This window comes from Epinephelus moara, chromosome 5, assembly GCF_006386435.1.
Source record: "Epinephelus moara isolate mb chromosome 5, YSFRI_EMoa_1.0, whole genome shotgun sequence".
NCBI classification, from domain to species: Eukaryota; Metazoa; Chordata; class Actinopteri; order Perciformes; family Serranidae; genus Epinephelus; species Epinephelus moara.
In genome coordinates this window covers 30,372,008-30,394,008 of record NC_065510.1, presented here as the reverse complement: position 1 = coordinate 30,394,008, position 22,001 = coordinate 30,372,008, and the positions used below count along the sequence as shown (strand labels likewise).

At 42.0% G+C, this 22,001-nt stretch overlaps 4 protein-coding genes across 6 annotated transcripts in view; all 4 read left to right on the top strand.

Moving 5' to 3' along the window:
- The first annotated feature begins 1,949 nt into the window (after positions 1-1,949).
- LOC126390436 (nucleoredoxin-like protein 1) lies at positions 1,950-8,727 on the top strand. 2 transcript variants are annotated; one of them, XM_050044743.1, is made up of 4 exons: positions 1,950-2,037; positions 5,312-5,571; positions 5,681-5,770; positions 5,931-8,727. In XM_050044743.1, exons 2-4 carry the CDS (start codon positions 5,336-5,338, stop codon positions 6,304-6,306), a joined length of 702 nt encoding a protein of 233 aa, XP_049900700.1. In that variant the 5' UTR covers positions 1,950-2,037; positions 5,312-5,335; the 3' UTR covers positions 6,307-8,727. The 2 variants fall into 2 exon arrangements, with proteins under 2 accessions (XP_049900700.1, XP_049900699.1); XM_050044742.1 differs by lacking the exon at positions 1,950-2,037 and adding an exon at positions 2,436-2,588.
- A 480-nt stretch (positions 8,728-9,207) lies between these two features.
- LOC126390655 (nucleoredoxin-like protein 1) lies at positions 9,208-10,477 on the top strand. The gene is made up of 3 exons (XM_050045050.1): positions 9,208-9,325; positions 9,676-9,941; positions 10,325-10,477. The coding sequence occupies exons 2-3, from the start codon at positions 9,706-9,708 to the stop codon at positions 10,434-10,436; spliced, it is 348 nt and encodes a 115-aa protein (XP_049901007.1). The 5' UTR covers positions 9,208-9,325; positions 9,676-9,705; the 3' UTR covers positions 10,437-10,477.
- A 28-nt stretch (positions 10,478-10,505) lies between these two features.
- On the top strand, positions 10,506-10,880 carry LOC126390654 (nucleoredoxin-like protein 1). Its single transcript, XM_050045049.1, has one exon. The coding sequence runs from the start codon at positions 10,506-10,508 to the stop codon at positions 10,878-10,880; it is 375 nt and encodes a 124-aa protein (XP_049901006.1).
- A 2,094-nt stretch (positions 10,881-12,974) lies between these two features.
- Positions 12,975-22,001, top strand: part of LOC126390742 (adhesion G protein-coupled receptor L1-like) — a 33,483-nt gene continuing 24,456 nt past the window's right edge. The window contains exon 1 of one of the 2 annotated variants that reach the window (XM_050045179.1): positions 12,975-13,640. The gene's annotated coding sequence lies outside the window, so the exon portion shown is untranslated. Of the gene's footprint in view, positions 13,821-22,001 lie in introns of both variants that reach the window. The other variant, XM_050045178.1, reaches the window with a different exon arrangement.

The following is a 22,001-nucleotide window of genomic DNA, read 5'->3' as shown; positions in this document are numbered from 1 at the left end:
TAGTATCAGGTTGGACCCCCTTTTGCATTCAGAACTGCCTTAATTCTTAATGGCATAGATTCAACAAGGTGCTGGAAACATTGCTCAGAGATTTTGGTCCATATCGACATGATAGCATCACGCTGTTGCTGCAGATTTGTCAGCTGCACATCCATGATGTGAATCTCCCGTTCCACCACATCCCAAAGGTTTTGGCACCTGCTGTGGTCTTCTGCTGCTGTAGCTCATCTGCCTCAAGGTTCGACATGTTGTTGGTTAAGAGATGGTCTTCTGCATACCTTGGTTGTAACAAGTGGTTATTTGAGTTACTGTTGCCTTTCTATCATCTTGAACCAGTCTGGCCATTCTCCTCTGACCTCTGGCATCAACAAGGCATTTTCACCCAGATAACTGCCGCTCACTGGATATTTCCTCCCTTTCGAACCATCCTCTGTAAACCCAAGAGATGGTTGTCACTTAAATCACCTTTCTTCCCCATTCTGATGCTCAGTTTGAACTTCAGCAGGTCGTCTTGACCATGTCTACATGCCTAAATGCATTGAGTTGCTGCTATGTGATTGGCTGATTAGTTATTTATGTTAACAAGCAGTTGAACAGGTGTACCTAATAAAGTGGCCAGTAAGTGTGTTATTGATTAGGCTTATGTGTCCTATTCTTTATCTATTCCCTTTTTCTGATTCCTGATAAATTTTCTGTATATAAAAAGTAGGTTTATTTGTCATGCATTTTTGTTTTCATTTAGGTTTCTCTTAGTCAAAGAAAAAATATGCTAAGGCTACCTGCGTGGCACTAATGTTAATATAACAGGATAATCACCCTTGATAATGGGCATGCTGCTTGGTTGGGAAGCAGCATGTAGAGTGTCGGATACATTCCTGACACATAAACCCATGTTACGCAGAAATATGTTTGAGCATATTGCTGAAATGATCATTTTACAGACGTTACAAACAGCACTGATGTCATCTTCCTTTGTGAAGCTTTACTTTGGACCTTGCCGTGACCCCTTCTTGTTGCAGGTTTCCAGCAGCCTACACGCAGCTGGTTTGATCGTTGTTTTGCAATGCACAACTGTCAGAAAAACATGCCGGCAGGGATTAAAGGAATTTATATGCTCGGAGGCATACGAATCAGATGGATCAGGCAATTTGGAACTGGTGCTCGATTCCCATCCCTACTGTGTGTATAATCATGTTGGAATTTTTTTATTGCATGTCCCTCAGGACCAACAACAGAAGTCTAAAGTCACACTTGTTGCTCTTTGAAGCTGCACTTCAACACAGCTGTTTAAGTGAAATGCTAACTAAACATTAGCATGCTAACATGCCAGTGTTGAGCTGGTTGTATTTACAAGGTTCGCCATCTTAGTATTGGTTATAAGCACTGAACACAAAGTACAGCTGAGGCTGATGGGGGATGTCATTATCCCTGCAGGTATTTGATCACAATCCAAAGGACAAATAGTGCTGGATGAAAAGTTCAACAAAGGTATTACATCTCATCCTGAGGAGAACACAAATGTCTTGTTGTGGCTCGACAGACCGACACCTCTGCCCCTACAGTAAAGCCACGCCACTTAACGTCATGTCTACAAAGCTTTAGCGTGTGTTGGGTGACCATGCTCACATGTCCACAGTATGTTTCAGATTATTTGTGTGTGAATGTGCATCCATGTGCAGTCAGTGGCGAACGTCTGTGCGACTCAGACTAATCCCATTAGAGCGCTCTCTCCCCCCCACCTCTATATTTACCTCACCCCTCTGTGAGATTAACCCAGGTATTTTGTGCAAGTGCCTCTGCAGATCAATAGCCACTTTTCTACAGTAAGACCTGCTGGGGTTTACTAGAACCAGGCACGACTCAAACTATCGACTTTCCCAGTTCATTTCCTTGAAGCTCCGCATCCTGGCTGTCAAACCCCCTTGGTAACAGGTTGACAAAGAATCATTACAATTATCTGAGGGGTAAATGAGTGACAGCAGTAATTAGTAAGACTACAACCAGCACCGTTTGGCTGTGAAGGAAAGGTTGGAGCAGGTAAGGAGGCTTTGCTTGTTGCAAACGTGAAACATGCCTGTCTGTGTTCTCTGTTTCCTGTCTGTCTTTCTCTCCACCGTCTCACCTGCATGTCAGTCCTCATTTTGCAATCCAATTTGTCCCGTTACTTCATCCTTCCTTTCCACCCTCCCTTCTTCTCTTTAAGTAATAAGATTGCTACTGTTGAGCTGGAGTTTTAGGGCCCGCAGCATACACGCACACACACATGCACACACACACACACACACACACACACACACACACACACACACACACACACACACACACACTCAAACACAGGAGCAACCTCTGCCCTTGAATTACAGCACTGCCACACCTCCAGCTATCTGTAATCTCCCTCAGTACAGCACAGAGTGCCAGGTAAAGAAATTACAGAGCAAGAGGTGAAGAGGCAGTGAAAGGTGTCACTAACATAAACTTTGCAGGATTTAAAGGAAGAAAGAAAACAAATCACAGAAAGAGTACAATGGCTTGAAAGAGAGGAGGAACTGGATATATTTCTTTCCCTGTAGGAGTCGAGGAGTTTCAAGGTGAGGTAAATTACTTGTGGTATATGCAGCTGCCACGGCACGTACAGAGATTGATGGTCTATTAAATCCGCAACTAACAAAACAAGGCAGTGTCGCTAGTATATATCAGGTGCGATCGATCAGCTTCAAAAAGTGAACCGGATTATTGTGAAATAACTTTTCCAAATGTAGGATTTAAGCTCTGACCTTTCAGAGTCTTCCAGTAAATCCTCACTTCTTTTTTTTCTTCAGGTAAGGTGCAATGCTGCTCAATTTCAAACATATTTCTCCTACATCAGCCTTGGAAGTTTCAGTCCAGAGTTGTAGTCTCAAATAGATCTGGCACAGCTCAGAGCCAGAGAGCCAAATCTAATTTGTGAGGTTATCACTGTCAATTCACAGCCTGCAGCGACTGCGGCGACAGTGAAATACAGGCTGGCAGAGACAGATAAAGCACATTTCTGAGATGTTAGGCCTGAACTTTATTTCTATATATGAAATTTATTTCTTATGTGGTTTTTTGTTCTGAGCCATAAGTCTGCATTTTGGAAATGCCGTCCCATAAATGGCTGATTCATCCTAGCCAGCTGATCCTGGCTGGGCTGTTGGGTTGTATTTAGATTACCTTTTCCTACAAAATCTATTGTAGCTGGCAGACTGGATCTCCTCCTGTAGGTTGCAACACAAAACTAAACATCAGTCAGTCAATGAGCAGCATCACTTAAAGGGAACCTTATCGCAAGATGCTGTCACTTTTTCTCGGCCTTTCCCCTCTTAGTTCAGTGCGTCTCTTATTGCTACAGACAACCCAACCAATCAAAGGGTTTAGTGTATTTCACCAGAGTAATCCACTCAGTTTCAGTAGCTACTAAGTACATGAGTCCTGGGTACATCTGTCATAAACAAACAATTAGAGAGTAGCAGTCAGATATCAGTTTGTATCTGAAAAGCTGTGGACCTCTTTATCCTCATAAACAGCCACGTCCAGACTTAAGATCATGTGCAGAGTAATGGTGTCCTGAGAGTGAAGGCACACGGCGTCTCTTAGTGTTGTAATCAGAGCTTCTCTGTTGTTTGTTGTGGTGGACAGTCTGGCTGCATGTGCATGTTAGTGCATGTGAGTCTCTGTGAGTGTTTCCCATTGGCTAGCTAATGGCCGCCACTCATTCATTCAATCATTGGTCATGGACTTTCCACGTCCAGATATGACGTGCAAGGTGCCCTGCGTGAGTTGGTTGTTGACGTTCTTGAACACCGTGTCAAGTTATGTCTGTTGCATGCATTGTCTTCTATTTAAAATGCACTTCTGTTTTCACAGGAAATTTAACGCTTGCATACAGTCTCTTTCAAAAACACACTACATCGGTACAGCACTATAAATTGAATTTGTTTTTGCCTTCAACAACAAACGCACGTGGTTAGATTTAGGAAAAAAGAAGGGTTTGTCTTTATAATCTTACGAGACATGAGCACTGCTCTCCTGGGTGAAAGTCTTTGGGTTTGTCGGACCCATCCATGACCCCTCCCACCAGCCCAACTCAGACTTTCGTCGCCTTAACTTTCGTTCGTGTAGAAGGGAACCATAGCTGTCACACTCTCACCTGGCATCATAGAGCATTAGCATTCCCCCCTACGTTAGCTCTGTCAGCACTGTTGCCATTGTTAGCACTGTTTATACTGTTGGCACCATTAGCTGCTAACTGCCAGCTTTGCCACCTCCATGTGGAGGCAGTCCTCTCAGATTCTGAATTTATCGATATGCTCTGAATGTTGCATACTGCTCCCTTAAAGAAAATGATCAACAGTAAACTGTGGTATTAGTCAATCATCAATTTCTAGACTCTTTATTTTCTGCCGATGTGTGGTAATAACAGATTAAGGTGGCAGGGATTTATTTATTCAAATCTAGAAAGAAGATTCTTTATTCATGTATTTTTGTGGATATGCATATAAATCAATAGCATTGCTTATGAAAGCTACTTTTGTTCTTCCTCTGAGCTTCCTCTGCTGCACCAAAAATGATATTAGTGTTAACAAAAGGGCTTTATTCAGGATTAATATAGGAGAAATATAGTCCATGTATAAATATCTGTCTTTGTTGTCACAGTATTAGGGGGCAGGAACAAACTCCAAAGATGGACTCCTACATGAGAATCTGCTTGTTAGACGTCTTTTTGTTCAGCAACATCTGAATTAAAATCATGCCAGCTGTTAAGTTTTCTTTAATTGAGCTGCAACAGTCGGATAAGTCTAATCAAACCTCACCCACACAGTCCCAATGAAGCAGAGATTATAGTATGGTAAAACTCCTACTAAGTAACAGCTGTTTTTTCACTGAACTTTGGCTCTTGCTTACTTAGTCATAAATATTTAATACCTATGTTTTGAAACCAATTTTCAGGGGCTAATAGACCATAATGCAGTGCAGCCACAATGTGCTTTTTTTCCAGTTTGGGGAAAATAATCCATTCTCTTTCTGCTGCATTGCTACTTCTCTTCCCAAACACATATACACAGATCACAGCTGTATGCAACAACTTCACACTCTGAGATGTTGAAAGTCATTCTGGGAAATCAGTGTAAAGTTAAACTGCTGAGGCTGCACTGAAAATCTCAGATGATTTCCTAATGATGTTCAACAGCGTTACCATGGATGCAAGCAAAGAACTGCACCACTCCTGATGAGATTATACATGTATATTGTAGCACAAATATACAAATCTGTATTTCACCTTTCTCCACAGAGGCCCTTTACCCTGTCTTTCATCATGGTGGACCTGTTCCTAGACCGAGTTCTGATCGAGAACAACTGGGACCAAGATGAACTCAACACGGAGCGCGAGATCATTGGGATCCTTGAAAATCGCATCCTGTTGCTGTTCTTTGCATCGGCAGAGTGTGAAAAGTGCCAGGAGTTCCTGCCTGTTCTGAACGACTTCTTTAAGAGACTGAAAGATCCAGCGTACATTGAATACCCCAAACTGTTCGCGCTTGTCTTCATCAGGTCTCTATCTTTCCTTCTTTTCATCTCTTTGACGCACCCATGTGATTGCATGAACTTGCATTCACACTGTTTTATCATTCATAACATTTCCATTTCCATCTCTCTCCAGCTTGGACCAATCAGAGAAGCAGCAGGAGCGAGTCCTCAAAGAGCTGCACAAAAGGGTTCTGTTTTTAGCCTTTGACGACCCATATGGGAAGTAGGTGGAAAGAAAACTCAAATGTTTTTGTAAATTTACTTGTATTTCTAACCTGTTTGAGTGTATGTGTCTGAAACAACATGATGACAGTTCATTGTAACTGATTAGACATGAATAACGTGCATTGCCATAACTGTGTGTGTGTTCTTCTCTTTGTCAGAGAACTGCAGGCCATGTTCAAGGTAAGGGACGTACCAACAGTTGTGGTCCTTCGTCCAGACGGCTCCGTCCTCTCTCCAAACGCCGTGCAAGACATCTGTCGTTACGGTTGCGACTGTTTCCGAGACTGGCAGGAATCAGCGGAGGTCATCGAGAGGACCTTCATGCTCAACGAGCAGTTCGAGAACCTAAACATGCGCACAGCCACTGACCCCGTGAAGAGACTCAAGTACAAGACGGAAGACGACAAGAGGAAAAAGAGATGGTGGAACTTGTGGGGGAAGGGAAAAGATGTGTATGAAGTGGAGGAGGAGAAAGATGGAGCATTTGATAGAAAGAGAAAGGAGGGAGATAAAGCACCATGGAGGAAAAGATGAAGAGAAGGAATCAAAGAAAAAAAAACATATATGAATACGTATAAGAGGCAGAGGTTTTGGTGTTGGTTGTCATAAGTCTTCAAGTAAATACTTAAATCCTGTGTTAATGATACTGCAGCCACTTTACAGGCTCTTGAAGAAACACTCAGAAATACTTGCAATGCCTGCAATGGCATGTGCAGGAGAATTCTTAAAAAATGCACACTGAAAAAAGCTCCTCTTTGCCGGAGGTATTGGCATGTAGAAGCATAACTGTGCCTCTCTGCACAGGTGACACGAAATTTGAAAAAAATGAAGCTCTAGTTTAAGAAATATACCACAATTACTTCTAACTATTGAATATTTTAATGTAGCCTACTATCTATAATTATTATTATTATCCAGTCCAGTCTTATACATTGTCAATTAATGACTGAAATTAACTAAGTGTGAGTCGTTACGTTTTCAGTCTCACAGCAAATGTCATTGTTCTCATAATGTAATGTAGCCTTCATATACTGTGAAAACTGTACAATATTTGTATATTAACAGTGTTTAAAATGACGACATGTAGTGACAAAGGGGTTACTCTTGGTGACAGACCCCACCGTGCAGCTCTTTTTTGGACCTTTTAAGTGTATTGTTTTTGACAAAGTGATTCAGGTCACATCCACTCCATTTTCACTTTTCAGGCAGCTGAAAAGCAAGATTATTTTTCAGCAAAAAATAATCAGCAAATAATCAAAAAGAAGTTTGTTGCCTGCCCAACAACAAATGGCAAAGGTTGGCAACTATAGCTATCATGGGTGTAGTGCTATTTGTTGAAGTAATGGAGTGCAAATGTGCATCCCCATGGTTCAGTTGTGGCTCGTTTCAAAAGTTATGTAACCACAGTCCTCCCACAGTTACAAGTTTACATACATGAGTCAACTATAACATACATCCTCATCGCAACTTGTCAAATACCGCCTCTTTGTCAGTGGGCCCACATGTCAAAATATGATGTGCCAGGTACCCTCCTGCGTCAGTTTTGGATGTTTAGGGACAGTGTGTCAATGCATGCTTGTTATATGCATTGTGTCTTTTCAGAACACACTTCCCTTTTCACAGGAAACGTACGGTTTCTGCTCATCACATGCATACAGTCTTTTTCAAAATAAAATTACAGCAGGTGTAAAACACATCGTTTTTAGGTTTATTTCCTTAAGTTTAAACAATAAAAACACGTGGTAAGGTTTAATTAGAAACATCATGGTTTAGCTTAAAATAATTGCCGTTGTTACAAGCATCATGTAACATCACGAGACATGCATCACCTCCGTTGCATGCTACACATACTAGCACACTACATTGTTATCAAAATAACTTGACTGACTTTTGGTTTCACACAGGAAACAAACAGCGGTCTCCCAGGTGAAAGTCCGGAGTTTGTTTTACCAATCCACCTCCACTCTCACACTACTAAACATACTTTATTGCTCTTTATACTATGCTAGTTGCCGGCAGCATTGCAAAATGCCGCTGTCCAGTGTGTTTTATACTGCTGTGACGGGTGCCTGTGTGTGTCTAACGCCAACATCACTGACAAAAATGGTGGTATTTGATGAGCTGGGAGTGGGACCAGGCTGACTATAAATTTAAAATGAAAGCATGTTTTGTTGCCTCTTTATCTTTACTAGTTAGGGTATGTATAGACAGAGAAAAATTAATTCAGTGTGCCACTAAAAGGCTACTGCTGCTACCGGCAACATGTAAGCTGAAACATTTTCTTGTATGTTATTTAATGCATAAGTTGATGTCATGAATCAGTCAGCACAGCTATGATAACCATCCCTTTCGTTTTTATTGTCTCTCTTACATAACATATGCTTTAGGGACTATTGGATCTTCAAGTGCTTCAAAATGTCTATGAATTTCAGATGAATCATGCAAACTGTGACTATTGTAGCCTATGTCCTCACTTGGAGAAAGAAAGTGTTGAAGCCTTGTTTCAGTGCACTCAGGCAGCACTACACCCCTGATAGCTAGTAAAGAAAGTCACACATCTTGCAGCTAAAAAGCCACATATTTTTCTCATGGGTCGGTAGAGGCCAAACCAGAAATAAAGGACAGTGAAGGCTGGACATACATTTATCAGGAGATATTTCAAATGAATGATAATGTTGCTCCATGTCTGTTTAATTAATGTTTAAAACTAAGAAGTTTGCCAAGTCATGGTAATAATGTGCTACGGCTGTCTTTGTGGAGTTTTTATGCCCCCGAGTGGCCAAAAAGATGATTGCAGCTCTGAACTAAATTTAGGCGCTGGCGCCTGCTGGTGTTTTCAAATCAAAATTAAAATTTTGTCAAGCACTGTGTGTCTATTATTTATTTTTAGCATTATTTTGCCATGTTAAATATGGCATGTCTCTTGAGCTAATTTCTATTTTGTTATTAAATATTATAAGTTCTTATATAAAAGTTGTATGGATCTACAAAAGCAATAAAGTCTTGATTCTGCAAACACTAACTTTGTGTGTGTGTCACTGCTGTGGCTTCATGGCCATATTGTGTCGTTCCCTGCAGAGTGAATCAAGCTATCACCAACGCACATTCCCTGTGGTTCTGTTCCTCCATTAGTTACTGAATAATAAAGGTCTCACTGTGGCTCACTTCATTAAGGTCTTTTTATTTTTTCAAGCACGTCTCTCATTCTGTAATTTCTATGCTTTCCGGCTCAGTCACTTCCTTCACACACATACACAGTCACAGTGAGCACTTCATGTCTCTTGTCCCTCTGTCACCTTGTCTTTCAATCCCTCCCTTCCAGACAGAGGAGGGGAGGTGGAGCGCAGAGACACAAAGGGAGAAGGGAGTGAGCAGCTACTGCCGTCAAGGTGAAGGAGACACAGTCAATGAGTGAACGTGGTATAAAGTGACAGGCTGGGAACTGATTCAAGTACGACCCAGGAGGAGTTGAAAAGAAAGGAAAAAAACTATATTTTGAAGGCTGTTTTCTTTTTGGATTTGCGGCCTCAAGGGGAGATAATATTTGTGAGAGGTAAGCAACTGTGAGGATTATCCGATTTAACAGCAAGCAAGATGGGCTCATATGATTAATGGGAGGTCTGTAATTCTGACTGAGAGGATACATAGCATCTAATTTATAGGCCAGAGTCTTTAAATAATACAGTATGCAAGATAAACCTTTGCAAAAGCAGAAACTCTTTCGGATATTCTCAAGAGTGTTATGGCTGTTAGTCTGTGCTCTCTTCATGTTTGGCACTGATATGCATGAATGTGAAAAACCCTGACAACTGTCTCTTTCTGTTTATGTCCTTTCACTTCATGTTGTGCATGATGTCCAAGTCAAACCAATGTATATAAATAGTTTTTTCATCCCTCCCTAAGCCCCAGTCCTCCTTCCTGTGACACCTCATCATGGTGGACCTGTTCGTTGACCGGGTCCTGGTGAAAAACAACAAGGACCAGGATGAGCTGGACACAGAACGAGAGATCGTCATGCGCCTGCAGAACCGCATCCTGATGCTCTTCTTTGCATCTGCTGCATGTGAGAGCTGCCAGCAGTTTGCTCCCACGCTCGCCGACTTCTTCAAAAGATTGACAGATGAATTTTATGTGGACCGCGCTGCTCAGCTCGTTCTCCTGTACATTAGGTACAACACACACACACAAAAGGACACACATTAAGGTGTTGCTGAAGCTTACAGATTCTCAAAACCAAAACCTATACTTAATGTACTTAGCTGCTCAGCTACTACCCTTATCCTATCCTAAATTAAAACATCTTCATCATCTGTGTACACATTCTGTGTGCACAAGTGCGGCAGCATACGGTACATGTATTAATCCCCACTGTATCTCTTGGAAAGGACAAGGAAAATATGACTGTTATAGTCTTGTCCTAGTTATAGCCAAACATTCCTATTATGTGAGAGCTAAATGTCCTCATAAGGCAGGATAACACAGATAAGCAAACATTTGGATAGCTTTTCTAGACTTGGAGTCTATCTCTCTCCCTTTTTCTTTCATCCATCAGTTTGGACCAGTCAGAGGAACAGCAAGAAAGCTTCCTCAAAGAGCTGCCCAAGAAGTGCCTGTTCCTGGCCTATGAGGACCCCTACAGGAGGTGTGTGGGTTTGGCCATTTAGTTGTGTGCACAACCTGCTGGTGGATGATTGAAGTGTAAATATACCTTGCTGTATAAACCTATTAGCTGTATGCCAATGTGTGTGCCAGTGTGTGCGTGTGTCCACAGGGAGCTGGAGGCCATGTTTAATGTGCAAGAGCTACCCACAGTGGTGGTGCTGCGGCCCGACTGCTCCATCCTCATCCCGAATGCAGTGGAGGAGATACTCGGCCTCGGCCCGGGCTGTTACCGCAACTGGCAGGAAGCGGCGGAGCTCATTGACAGGAACTTCATGATCAACGAGGACTTTGAGGAGAAGTCCATGCGAAGCTTGAGTGACCCGGTGAGAAGGCTGAAGTACAAGGTGGAAGACGAGAAGAAGAAGAACAAGAAGAAAAAGCGCAAAGGGTGGGGTAGAGGTGGAGAGGAAGATGCAGAGGTGGATGGAGGAGGGCCTTCATGGTGATGGAGGCCAAGAACAAGAGGACAAGACTGAGAGTTTCTCCAAAAGTTGCCATGATTAGCAATTAAAGCTTTGTTACAAAGATTCCTACTGATGCTGCAAATGTGACAGTGTTTTATTTAAAGGGACAGTTCACTCCAAAATTAAAAATACATATTTTTCCTCTACCTGTAGTGCTATTTATCAATCTAGATTGTTTTAGTGTGAGTTGCTGAGTGTTGGAGATATCGGCTGTAGAGATGTCTGCCTTCTCTCCAATATAATGGAGCTAGATGGCACTCTGCTTGTGGTGTTTAAAGCGCCAAAAAAATACATTTGAAAAACTCAACAGCAATGTCTCTTTCCAGAAGTCATGACCCAGTTACTCAAGATAATCCACAGACCTTGTTGTGAGCAGTTTCATGTAGGAACTATTTTCTTTTTACTGAGGTGAACCTGCCAACCATATCAATGTGCAGAAGGAAGTGTGTATCTACTCATGGATGAGAGGCCACAAGCCGAATGCCATATAGTTCCATTATATTGAAGAGAAGGTGGACATCTCTATGGCTGATATCTCCAGCACTCGGCAACTCACACCAAAATTATCTGGACTGATAAATAGTACTACAGGTACGAAGAAAAATATGTATTTTAGATTTTGGAGTGAACCATCTCTTTAACAAAACTAAACCTCTTTCAGAGCTCAATTTCAGAAAATACAGACAAATCTAATCTTACTGAAGAGGTAGAAATGTCAGACTGATGTTACTATGACTAGATTCAGCACCTAGCAACGTATGAAGTCTTACTGCAAACATATTACCCATATAAGTGGGTGTGAAAATGCCAACAACCAATAAAAAGTAATTTAAAACACTATTTAAAGGAACACTGAATGCTGCTAACCAATGCTGACCTCAGCTTAGAAGTGGCTGTCTTTAATATATCTGAAAGCTGCCAAGTACACAGTCAAGCCAAGCTTAGGTCTGAGCCAAGTCTTACCATTATGGCTTGTTTTATTACTCCCCGGAGATTATTCTAACCATTTCCCCATTTTCAGCGACACAGCAGTGTAATGCTCTCCCCCCCACCTGCTTCTTTTTGCATGATAATTTGCACCACCCAATCAAAACACATCACGCATAATCTGACATCAATGAATTATTCAGCGCCATTAAAATAATTTTGTTAGTGACTGTTGTGCTTTGAGTGTTTATGAAGTCTAGTTCCACTTTACAGGCTACACAAGAAGCAATCAGAGCCATTCAAAGGCAGTCAAGTGAAATTATGGAGAAACCGGCTTTTCGAAATAATCAGTGATTTCCTTTGACATGACTCATCCTCTTTCAAGCCAAGGACTGTGTTTAGCTTTTGCACACTTCCTCGCACATGTAAACTGCATGAGTGATGCTTTTATGAGATCAGTCAGTTATCTCCCATCCATCCTCTATCCTCTGAGTGACCCGGGCCGTCACTGCATACTGACATTACTCCTCAAATGCAAATACAAAAAGCAATTTTTTGCATTGTAGGACTAATGGCAGTAATGGCAGGAACAGATGGGATAAACATGCTTCTGCAGGGGCATGATGAAACCAGCATGTCATCAGGTGTCATCAAGGTGTGACTGGTTGATGGGTTTGACATATACATTGCAGTGACATGATGATGTAGCTGTTGCTCAAAGCAAAGCTCCTCCTGTAAGGTTAATAGAAATGTTGCAAATGCCTGTGCCTGCTGGATGTGCACAGGCATGCACGGCAAACACAATAGCTCCCCTTTCTGCATGTTCCTGCCATGGGAGAAACGCTAAACCTAAATCCGAGCTGGCCAGACCTGTAAAAAGACACAGCGGCCTAAATAAACATGAGCCGCTGTTTATTCCATATTCCTGTGCCTTTTGCCTACACAGCAGCTTATTGTTGCTCACTCAGACAAACCTTGGTAATATAGTCGAAGCCCCCATCTCTCCCTGCCTCTCTGCACACACGCGCACACACAAACACACACACACGTGCGCACACAAAGGCACGCCAACACACGCGTTGCGCGCTCTCGAGTGCAGAACGCGCAACAAGCGGACCAGCGGATGGAGAGAGGGAGAGAGAGCCAGAAGAAGAAGAAGAAGAGAGAAGGACGGATGCAAGGCGAGGCCAGGAGCAGAAAACCACATCTCTCCTGACTGTCCAGTTGTCTTTTTGTTTTTTATCACAGCGTCACCTCATAGCGCGATTCCTGCCTTTTTTTTTAAATTAAAAAAAACAGCCTGATATTTCCCTTGTATCCGTCCTGATGTGCTGCTGCGCCTCATCACGATTCTTCAAGGATATGCAAAGCGGCTGTCATCACGTCGACGCTATTTGCCAATAAATGCAAGGATGTAATATCGGGAGGCTGTGATCAACGATGACAAACGACGACCGGGCTTAATGAGCTGTAGAAATCGACGGAGGGAGACGGAGCAGCTCGGGTCCGTGCGTTAATTTGCGCCTAATTATTGTTTTCGCGTACGATCGCGTATTTTCCTTCCCCCTGGTCCATCGGAGCTGTAAGGCCTATAGCCCGCACCGTCTCTGGACATGAAACCCGTGGGAATTATGATACCAACGTGACGCGCAGTCACACACAAGCACAGCGGGGAAGACATCGAGCCTCGACAGGACGGAGGGAGGGTGTGAGGTCCAGCAGAGCAGAGCCCTGCACAGTGCGCTGATCACAGGAGGAGGACGCCCAGTTGTTGTTGGACACATCGCGCTAATGACTGCCGTATAGCCCCAGCAGGTATCGCCCACCACCATTTCCACACTGAATATTTGGTTTTATTTTTTCATGCATCGGGCAGAGCGGAGAGGGAGAAAAGGAGGAGAGTACAGTGGGTGCACGAGGGCGCGGAGAGACGGGATGCGGGAGACGCAGTGAGCGAGGAGGAGGAGGAGGAGGAGGGAAACCGGAGGATTGACGGTAAGATATGGATATAGGCTATGAGGATGCACCCCGCCCCTCCTCTCTCTTTCTTTCTCCCTCTCCCTCTCACATGCTCACGCGCACATACATGATCAATGCCTGAGAAGACAGCAGAGGTGCTCAGCTCCTCTGCTGCTGCTGCTGTCAAGGGCCATTTGATCACTGAGGGACAGGGATCTGATGGGCTGCCTTTGCAGGGCCTCATACTGCTGGCTGCCATTAAGAGCTGGGTCAGTAGTATAAGAGTGTGAGGCATGGGTGCTGTGAAATATTCATGGGCACGTGATTAGCCTCCTCTGGGCCTTAGAGGGGAGTGCAGCAGGGAGAAAGTGGCATAATGACTCAGGGTGTCCCACGCTGGCCCACCAGAGGGGTCTGTCATGAGTGGGCTGAATATGCTCATTACAGTCACACACATCATCACACTCCTTCATTGCAGTGTCTGGTATGCTGCAGTGCAAAGTGGTGTAAACACACACACACACACACACACACACACACACACACACACACACACACACACAAAGGAGGTATAAATGCAAGGTTTGGTTGGATGGTTGGTTGGAATGTTTGCTGGTTTTGGTTTGCTGATTCACCACAGATGGGAGCATGAGGAGGAAAGAGGAAGAGAGCGCAGAGAGAGAGTGAGAGTCCATTATCAATATTTCAGAGTGGGGATGAGAGGACTGGGTCAGTGGAGGAGGCCAGCCAGGGAGTGCAGGAGCGACTGCGAGGACGAGAAAACAGAGAGAGATGGAGAGGAGGAAAGGAGACAAATGAAGGGTGGAGGAAGAGAGGGATGAGAGGAGAACGAGAGACGGCTCAGTGGCTGACAGGACTCTTGTGTCGGGCTTGTAACCTTGAGTGTGTGTGCTGAGGTATTGTGTGGAGTGAAAAGGACGATTGATTTGATCATATTTATATGTGGAAATGTTAGTGAAAACACATTTTAATAAGCTGACTCACATAGTTGTGTGTGTGTGTGTGTGTGTGTGTGCCGTGCATGTAGATGGGACACAGAAAACAGAGGTAAGGAGGTTTGTTTCCATCTAGGGATCATTTACATTAACCACTGAGGACAAAAAAAAAGAAATCTGATTTGCTTAAACCACTCAGACACGCACACATGCATGCGCGCACACACACACACACACACAATTTGGATGGATTTGACTTGTAAAACGCACCAGATTTGTCTCTTTTCTCCTCAGACCACCTCACACAGGTTCCTATCATGTCTCTTTGCATCAGTCAGACACACTGAGTCAGTCTCCTTGCCTGTGCTGTGAGCGTGCGCGCAGGCCCTTTCAGAGCTGGGGGCGGATTTATTAGTGTAATATCAATATCTTGATATGAGATGAGACGTCAGCTGGGATTTGACTTATTACAATATTGCAACAATTATTTTCATCATTGATTATTTTTCAAAAATGGCTCATTAACCTGAAATGAATGTTTTGTCTATAAAACAGAAAAAATAGATAGCCCAGGGTGATGTCAGGTTGATTTGTTCAGTCAAAAACCTCCACTGTAATATGTCAGAGAAAAATAATGCAGCAAACCCTTACATTTGAGACGTAGAAGCCAGTGAGCATTTTTTTGCTCGTAAGGTTATTGAAATGAGAGATCACTTGTAAAAAGCTGCAAATTGATTTTCTTCATTCAAATAGCTGCTGTAATTTTAAATGTAGAGCCGTACAGTTGTGTTTTCCTAGCAGTGTTAGAGATAAGTGATGCAATTATCTGAGCTTATCAGACTGTTGTAGTGAAAGAAAATGAGCAGTAATGACCATCATAACCATACTTTCTTTTTTTTTACTCAAAATCTTGCATGTCAATGTCCCTAAAAGTCCTCTGCAAAAACATTTTGAGCATCAAACACGTACATTTCCTGCATTCTGGTGTATTATTATGCACCAATTTGTGCCTTTTCTTCATTATTTTATGGTGTTAATGTCTTAAATTTTGTCAAAATAAAAGTCCACTGCTATTTTTGTGTTTTTATTGAGAGGGACAAATGCACGTGTCCCCTCCTCCATTTTCTGAAAACCCATTTGAGAAACAGTTTGGATAAAATAACCAGGCAATCATTTCAGAAAACCCACTCTTGTCCAGGTGCTGAGTCCAAAAACTGTACAGTAATTTCTGTTAGTCAAAGCCTCAAAACATTGCAGGATCTCCCTTTAAATCCATCTCAGTATAGCGTTTGGAGCCCAGAGTGGCTCCTCATCAGACACAGAGGTACGTGATGAAATAAGCAGACATGCCTGCTTTTGGTTGAACAATTTTTCAAAGGACATCGTCCATCTTGTGAATGGTATGCCAAAATTTCTGTGATCTTACTGTATATATGTTCCTATAGTCTAAACCTATTGACAAGCTCTAGCCTGTTTTAGCATCCTGCAAACAAAAGCAGCTGGATGCACTCGGCTCTGCTCTGTCACACCTCCGTCAGTTATTTCAACGGAAAGCAGAAGCAGCTTTTGTAGCCATGACTTTGAGTCACACCTCAGGACCACGATGCTGTTTTCTCTCCAGGGGTTTGTCTCAGTTGAAACAGCTCATATTATAGTAACATGTCACGCTGACACACAAATCATATTAAGTGCAAAGAGGCAGGTCAGGACATACAGTGCAACAGACAACGCACAACACTGTAACTGCTTTGAATACTCGTCATGTTATATTTCCAGTAAGGCGTTGCAGTCACTTAAAATGTTCACACACACTCCCTTAATTCTCAAACTCTCCATGACAACGCACATTCAGGCAGCAAGTGTTCGTACATTACTACATCTGTAAACGTGTCATGTGTTTGACATTAGCAGACAATTATGAATTATTAATCAACCCCAATACATTTGGTTCCCGGTTACTTCAGATATACTTCAGATATTGGAAAATACATTTTCCAGGAAATGCAACATCCTTTTGACCTTTACTGCAGCATTTGCCCGCTGTTTTATTGTGCAAGCCAAGAACAGTGTGCGGGGGTTAATTACAGCAATACAGTGGTGCCACTGCCACAGTAGTACCTGTAATTGCTTCTTCTATACAGGTGAGTCACATACAGGTAAATACCCTGTTTCACAGAATATGTAATTTGGTTTTGGATATGGTGCCTTTTCTGCAAAAATCTATTGAGATTAAAAATTGGATATTTCCACAAAGCAGTTATTCTCAATAATTTGCAGTGTTGCCCATAATAGCCTAATACACTGGAGATACATTCAGTGTGGCAAAATCCCTTAGTAATCCTAGTCCTCTTCATACTGGCTGTGATAAGTTGGGAACAAAATCTGCATTCCTCGTTCTGTTCAAAAATGCATTGTAAAGTTCAGCTGAAGCCAATACGAGGCTTCAGCAGTCAACACAAAGAGGTCATTTTGTACTAAAAGGACAAACTTGTGGAAGATAGCAATTAATTGGTGTGAGTCAGACGGCAAGAAATGGTTTCTGGTGGCTGGCTCTAGTTAACGAGCCTCTGCATCGACACAGCAGATAAAGCAGGAGACTGTGGATGCAAGAGGCTGTTCATCCGGCACCACTGGAGCTGTAGCAAACACTGTTGCTACTGTTAGCTGCAGGAGCTAGGCAGCGCCTCCACTCAAGTGTACATGTTAGCTGAAGCTGAACTTACATTTCAATTTCAATTTTATTTATGAAGCCCAATATCACAGATTCCAATTTGCCTCAGAGGGCTTTACAGCACACGACATCCCTCTGTCCTTTGGACCCTCACAGCTCCCCAAAAAAACCCCTTTAACAGGGGAAAAAAATGAATTAGCGGTGTCATGATACACTGATACTGATGATGTAAGTGAAATGTGAAAATTATATCTTGATATGATGCTAGTTATATACATATGATGATACTGTGTAAATTGTCCAATGACTCTTAAATCATTTGCATTTCTTTATGATCCCACTTTGTCTCCCTCCCCTAATGTCATCTGGTTTCCTTTTCAGTATCCATTAAGTGTAATAGCTCTTTTTGTATGATTTTTTCAGCTATGGTTACAGGCTCCCTCTTCACCTCCCCACACTCGTAAGTGTAATTAATTTGCCAAAAAAAGGACAAAATGCACAATTAATTAAGTGAGAGGTGAATTTGACTGATCGTGTTTTTTTAAAACCTTGTGTAGATATTGCCAAATATTGTTATCCCAAAGTCTTTTGGCTCCGATAATCATGTAATGAACATCTGTAATCATGCCAGCCCTAAAATGGATTAATAATTTGTCATTGCATAATACATCAATGCATTTTCTGCCACTTATCAAGGTCTAGGACCTGTTAATTTATGTAGTTATATAACTATGAAATGCTGTTATATAGTGCTGTGAAGAACTGAACAAAAGAGATATGATAATAAACGATTCCAGGCCATATTGGCTCCACTGCTTTTACACCATACATTTATTCTTTGGCCAGTATGATATAAGGGGCAACCTCCAGGACTGAAAAATGACGCCAACCCACAAGTGCCAAAAGCTGCAGTTCCACTAATGGCCACATGAGGCTGGCTCCACAAGCCAGTCAATCAAACGCCTAACTTAAATGGCCACTTTAGAATGAAAACAGTACTGACTGACCCTCATGCCGACAAGAAGTCCAGTGTTGTTTTTAATCCACAAAACTCGTTTGGGGTAATGGAGGCTAACAGCTAGCCAGAATAACAGCTACACTTGAAGTGCATGGAACCCACATTTTGAAAATGTAATAAAACTCCGCTAATGCATTTCAAAAACTTCAGACTTCCGTCGTAATCCAAGTGCCCTGAAGCCGCAGCATGCAAAATTGACTTGAAAAGACATAATTTACTCCACTTTAATAGCATAATTTCTCACCGTGGTCAGCAGGCTGCTGTGTTTACATGGCGAGACTCAAGAACTAGCACCACCACTAGCCATCAGCTAGTCTCGCGCGAGTTGCCATGTAAACACAGCACGCCTGCAGGGCAGGCTAACTGACCATGGTGAGAAATTATGCTATTAAAGTGGAGTAAATTACGTCTTTTCAAAATCAATTTTGCATGCTGCGGCTTCAGGGCACTTGGATTACGACAGACGAGCCATTCTGACGTTTTTGAAATGCATTAGCGGAGTTTTATTACATTTTCATGTATGTGCCAATAAATGCAAGGATGTGGAATGTGGGTTACATGCACTTCAAGTGTAGCTGTTATTCCGGCTAGCTGTTATCCTCCAATACCCCGAACATGTTTTGTGGATTAAAAAACTACGCTGGACTTCTTGTCGACATGAGGGTCAGTAAGTACTGTCTGTATTTTCATTCTAAAGTGGCCATTTCCTTTAAAAGCCACAATAAACATGTTTACAGCCTGGTACAAAGAACAGTTTTGGTTTCTGTAGCTAATTTCTGCTGCTGTTGCTGCTGAAACCAGCAAATATTGGTCATTTTTGCTTAAAAAATTGGGATTATTTGTTTTATAAAATAGTTTTTCAGATCACTAATTGTGATAGTTCTTGCCAATATGCAAGTCATAATTAAGACTGGGAAAAACAGATTTATCCAAAAAGCTCTGATATATCAGACTTGGCATTTAATAATACAAAAGTGCCTGAAAACCAAACAAAATGTTGGTTACACCTCACATCAGCCAAAGGCCATCGTTAAATGTAATTAAACCAAGATTTACTGGATTTGGTGTTAACTGCACAATATTATAATCCTCACACCACCAACTGTGTAATCATATAATCATCCTGACAAGATGTTAACACGGGATCTCTTCCCTCCGAGCAGCATAGGTTACTCATCAGTTCAGAGAAGACACAATTACAGCAACAAATAAGCCTTTCAATGTACATATACGTGTGTTTTAAGACTTATTAAAAGAAGCCTGTGAACCTTTTCTTTAAGATTCACTCTGTAGTCTTGTGCATGGTGATCTATTCTACTTCATACTGTATGGTGATCAGGTGAAAACACAACAATGATAAATGACCAAACACCCCTGAAATTCTCATACACCCAGAAAGTGCTTATAGGGCACTAAGACACGGTGTGCTTTTAACTCCACGAGCGAGTGCTGAGGGCAGGATTACAATCTTGATAAATATGTGAGGGAACGTATCAATGTTTAATCAACCTTCCTGCAGTCTTTAGAAGAGACTCACTTCTTTAGGTGAAAGAAAATCAAATGACTTCTCACACAAAACTGATGCAGATACACATGTAGAATAGTACGGGAGGAGGGTTTTCTGCTTCCTTGGCCTCCTGTATTATAAATATGTATTAGGATCACAGATATTTGTTCAGTGTGGTGTTTCAGCAGAGGACTATAATGTGAAAATGGATGCTAACATCATAAAAACAAGCAGCGGATGACTTTGAGAATGACTTTTAAAGCATGATCTGCATACATCTGCAAGCAATTTACCATCATGTCCCTCATGCAGTATATACACTAATGCTCTCAGGGGTGTCCAGCATGCAGTTTAGGTCGTAATGCTCTGAACTTGTCTCTGAGCGTCGCCTGTATTTCCTGCCTGCAACAAGCGAATGATTGACAGAGGGCGACACCTCCATTCCCCAGAGTCACGCATCGACCAGACAAACATACAGGCTCTAAAACCCTGTAAGTGGCTTTGACTGCGGTGAGTAGGCCTCAGCCCTCTGGGAGCTGTAGAGGTCAATGGTCTGAAACAGGCTCGCAGTCACACAGGGCACCGCGGTGTGTTTTAAAATCCGCTTTTAAGCCTTAAATATCATCGACAGCGACAAGGAAATGCTCAACACCGCCGTTATTAAAAAAGTGTTTCAGCCAATAAAGCTGGAAGTCTAACCTCTCTGTCTCGCCCTCATCTACTGATTGCTCTCCATCACTCACACACACTCTCACACACATTCATTCTTCCATTAGGAACATAACGCTACAAGGCTGTTTTGTCACTTTGTGCTTTATAGCGATCTGCCCTCAGGCACTGATAGCTCTCAGACCAAAGGAGGGGGAGGTTACTCTCTCTTTCTCTCCCTTTCTCTCTCTCTGTTGATTTTATGGCCTCCGCCTCGATCGTGTGAATCTTTGTACCTGGCATGATTTCACATCGGTTTGAATGATTTCCGACAGGCTGACTTTAATGGCTCTCAGGTATCATTTGCTTCCCACAGCAGTGAGTCAGTCAATTTTCTTTCTTATTTATTGCTTAAATTTCGGAGGAGTCAAACCACACAGGATTCTCTTGGCAGACTCCTGTTTGACATCTCTGCCATTAAGGGCTGAAAGCTAACATCATCTTCTTTATTAATTATCCACCGTTTATTTTTTGATTAACTGATTAAAGGTGTGTTTATTCTAAGAAATGTCAGAGGATAGAGAAAATGAAGACTGCTCGAGAAATATACTGCAGAGATATTGAATTCTGTGACAGCCTAACAATAGTCATTAGCATATGTCTTCAAAATCATAAATAAACATAGTAAATTTCCATTATTATTATTATTATTAATACTGATGCTAGTACTACAGTGTACTGCAGTTCTGGATGTGGTTTGTCCAAATGGTGTTGCCGTACCTCAGCAGAACATGAATCACAGGCGTAATCAACTTACATTAATGTCTTTATTACATAATATATGTGTCAGAAAGCCCATGTGAAGCCTGAGAAGAGTGTCATTAATGTATGTTGTGCTGACAGCAGTATCTTTCATTTACTGTATATTCATATATGTAGTGTATAGCTGTACTTACATATGATACATAATGTAATATAATTGGAAATTAGTTTCCAAATTTTGAAATGTTTTCCTGATCCCCCCGGCACACTTGGTACACCTCAATGTTGACTCCATGGCTACAGCCTGGCAAAGATACCAAATATATCAGAATGAACTTCGGGTATATTTGTGTATAATGATGTACAAGAATATTCGCGTTTGATTAAATGGCGCAGCCATAAAAACCTTGAAGTCTTACATCTGAATATTTCACTTCATAGAGAGTTGGAACAAGCTGTTACAGACAGATGGGAATAATAACAATCTTAAAATGAATTAATGGGACTTAAAAGGAGAGCACTTTATGTTTAAGGGTTAATTTCATCATCAAAATGATGCAGATACATTTTCTGTTGCTATTGAGTCACTATATGCAGTTCCACTGTGTATACTGTATGTATGTATGTACATTAATGCCTGTGTGTGTATGTGTGT

Excerpts from the sequence above, each read along its gene's own strand:
- LOC126390436 (XM_050044743.1), top strand. The coding sequence starts at position 5,336 with ATGGTGGACCTGTTCCTAGACCGAGTTCTGATCGAGAACAACTGGGAC. Across the intron at positions 5,572-5,680 it reads TTCGCGCTTGTCTTCATCAG|CTTGGACCAATCAGAGAAGC; the intron begins GTCTCTATCTTT and ends ATCTCTCTCCAG. Across the intron at positions 5,771-5,930 it reads TTTGACGACCCATATGGGAA|AGAACTGCAGGCCATGTTCA; the intron begins GTAGGTGGAAAG and ends TCTCTTTGTCAG.
- LOC126390655 (XM_050045050.1), top strand. The coding sequence starts at position 9,706 with ATGGTGGACCTGTTCGTTGACCGGGTCCTGGTGAAAAACAACAAGGAC. Across the intron at positions 9,942-10,324 it reads CTCGTTCTCCTGTACATTAG|TTTGGACCAGTCAGAGGAAC; the intron begins GTACAACACACA and ends TTCATCCATCAG.
- LOC126390654 (XM_050045049.1), top strand. The coding sequence starts at position 10,506 with ATGCCAATGTGTGTGCCAGTGTGTGCGTGTGTCCACAGGGAGCTGGAG.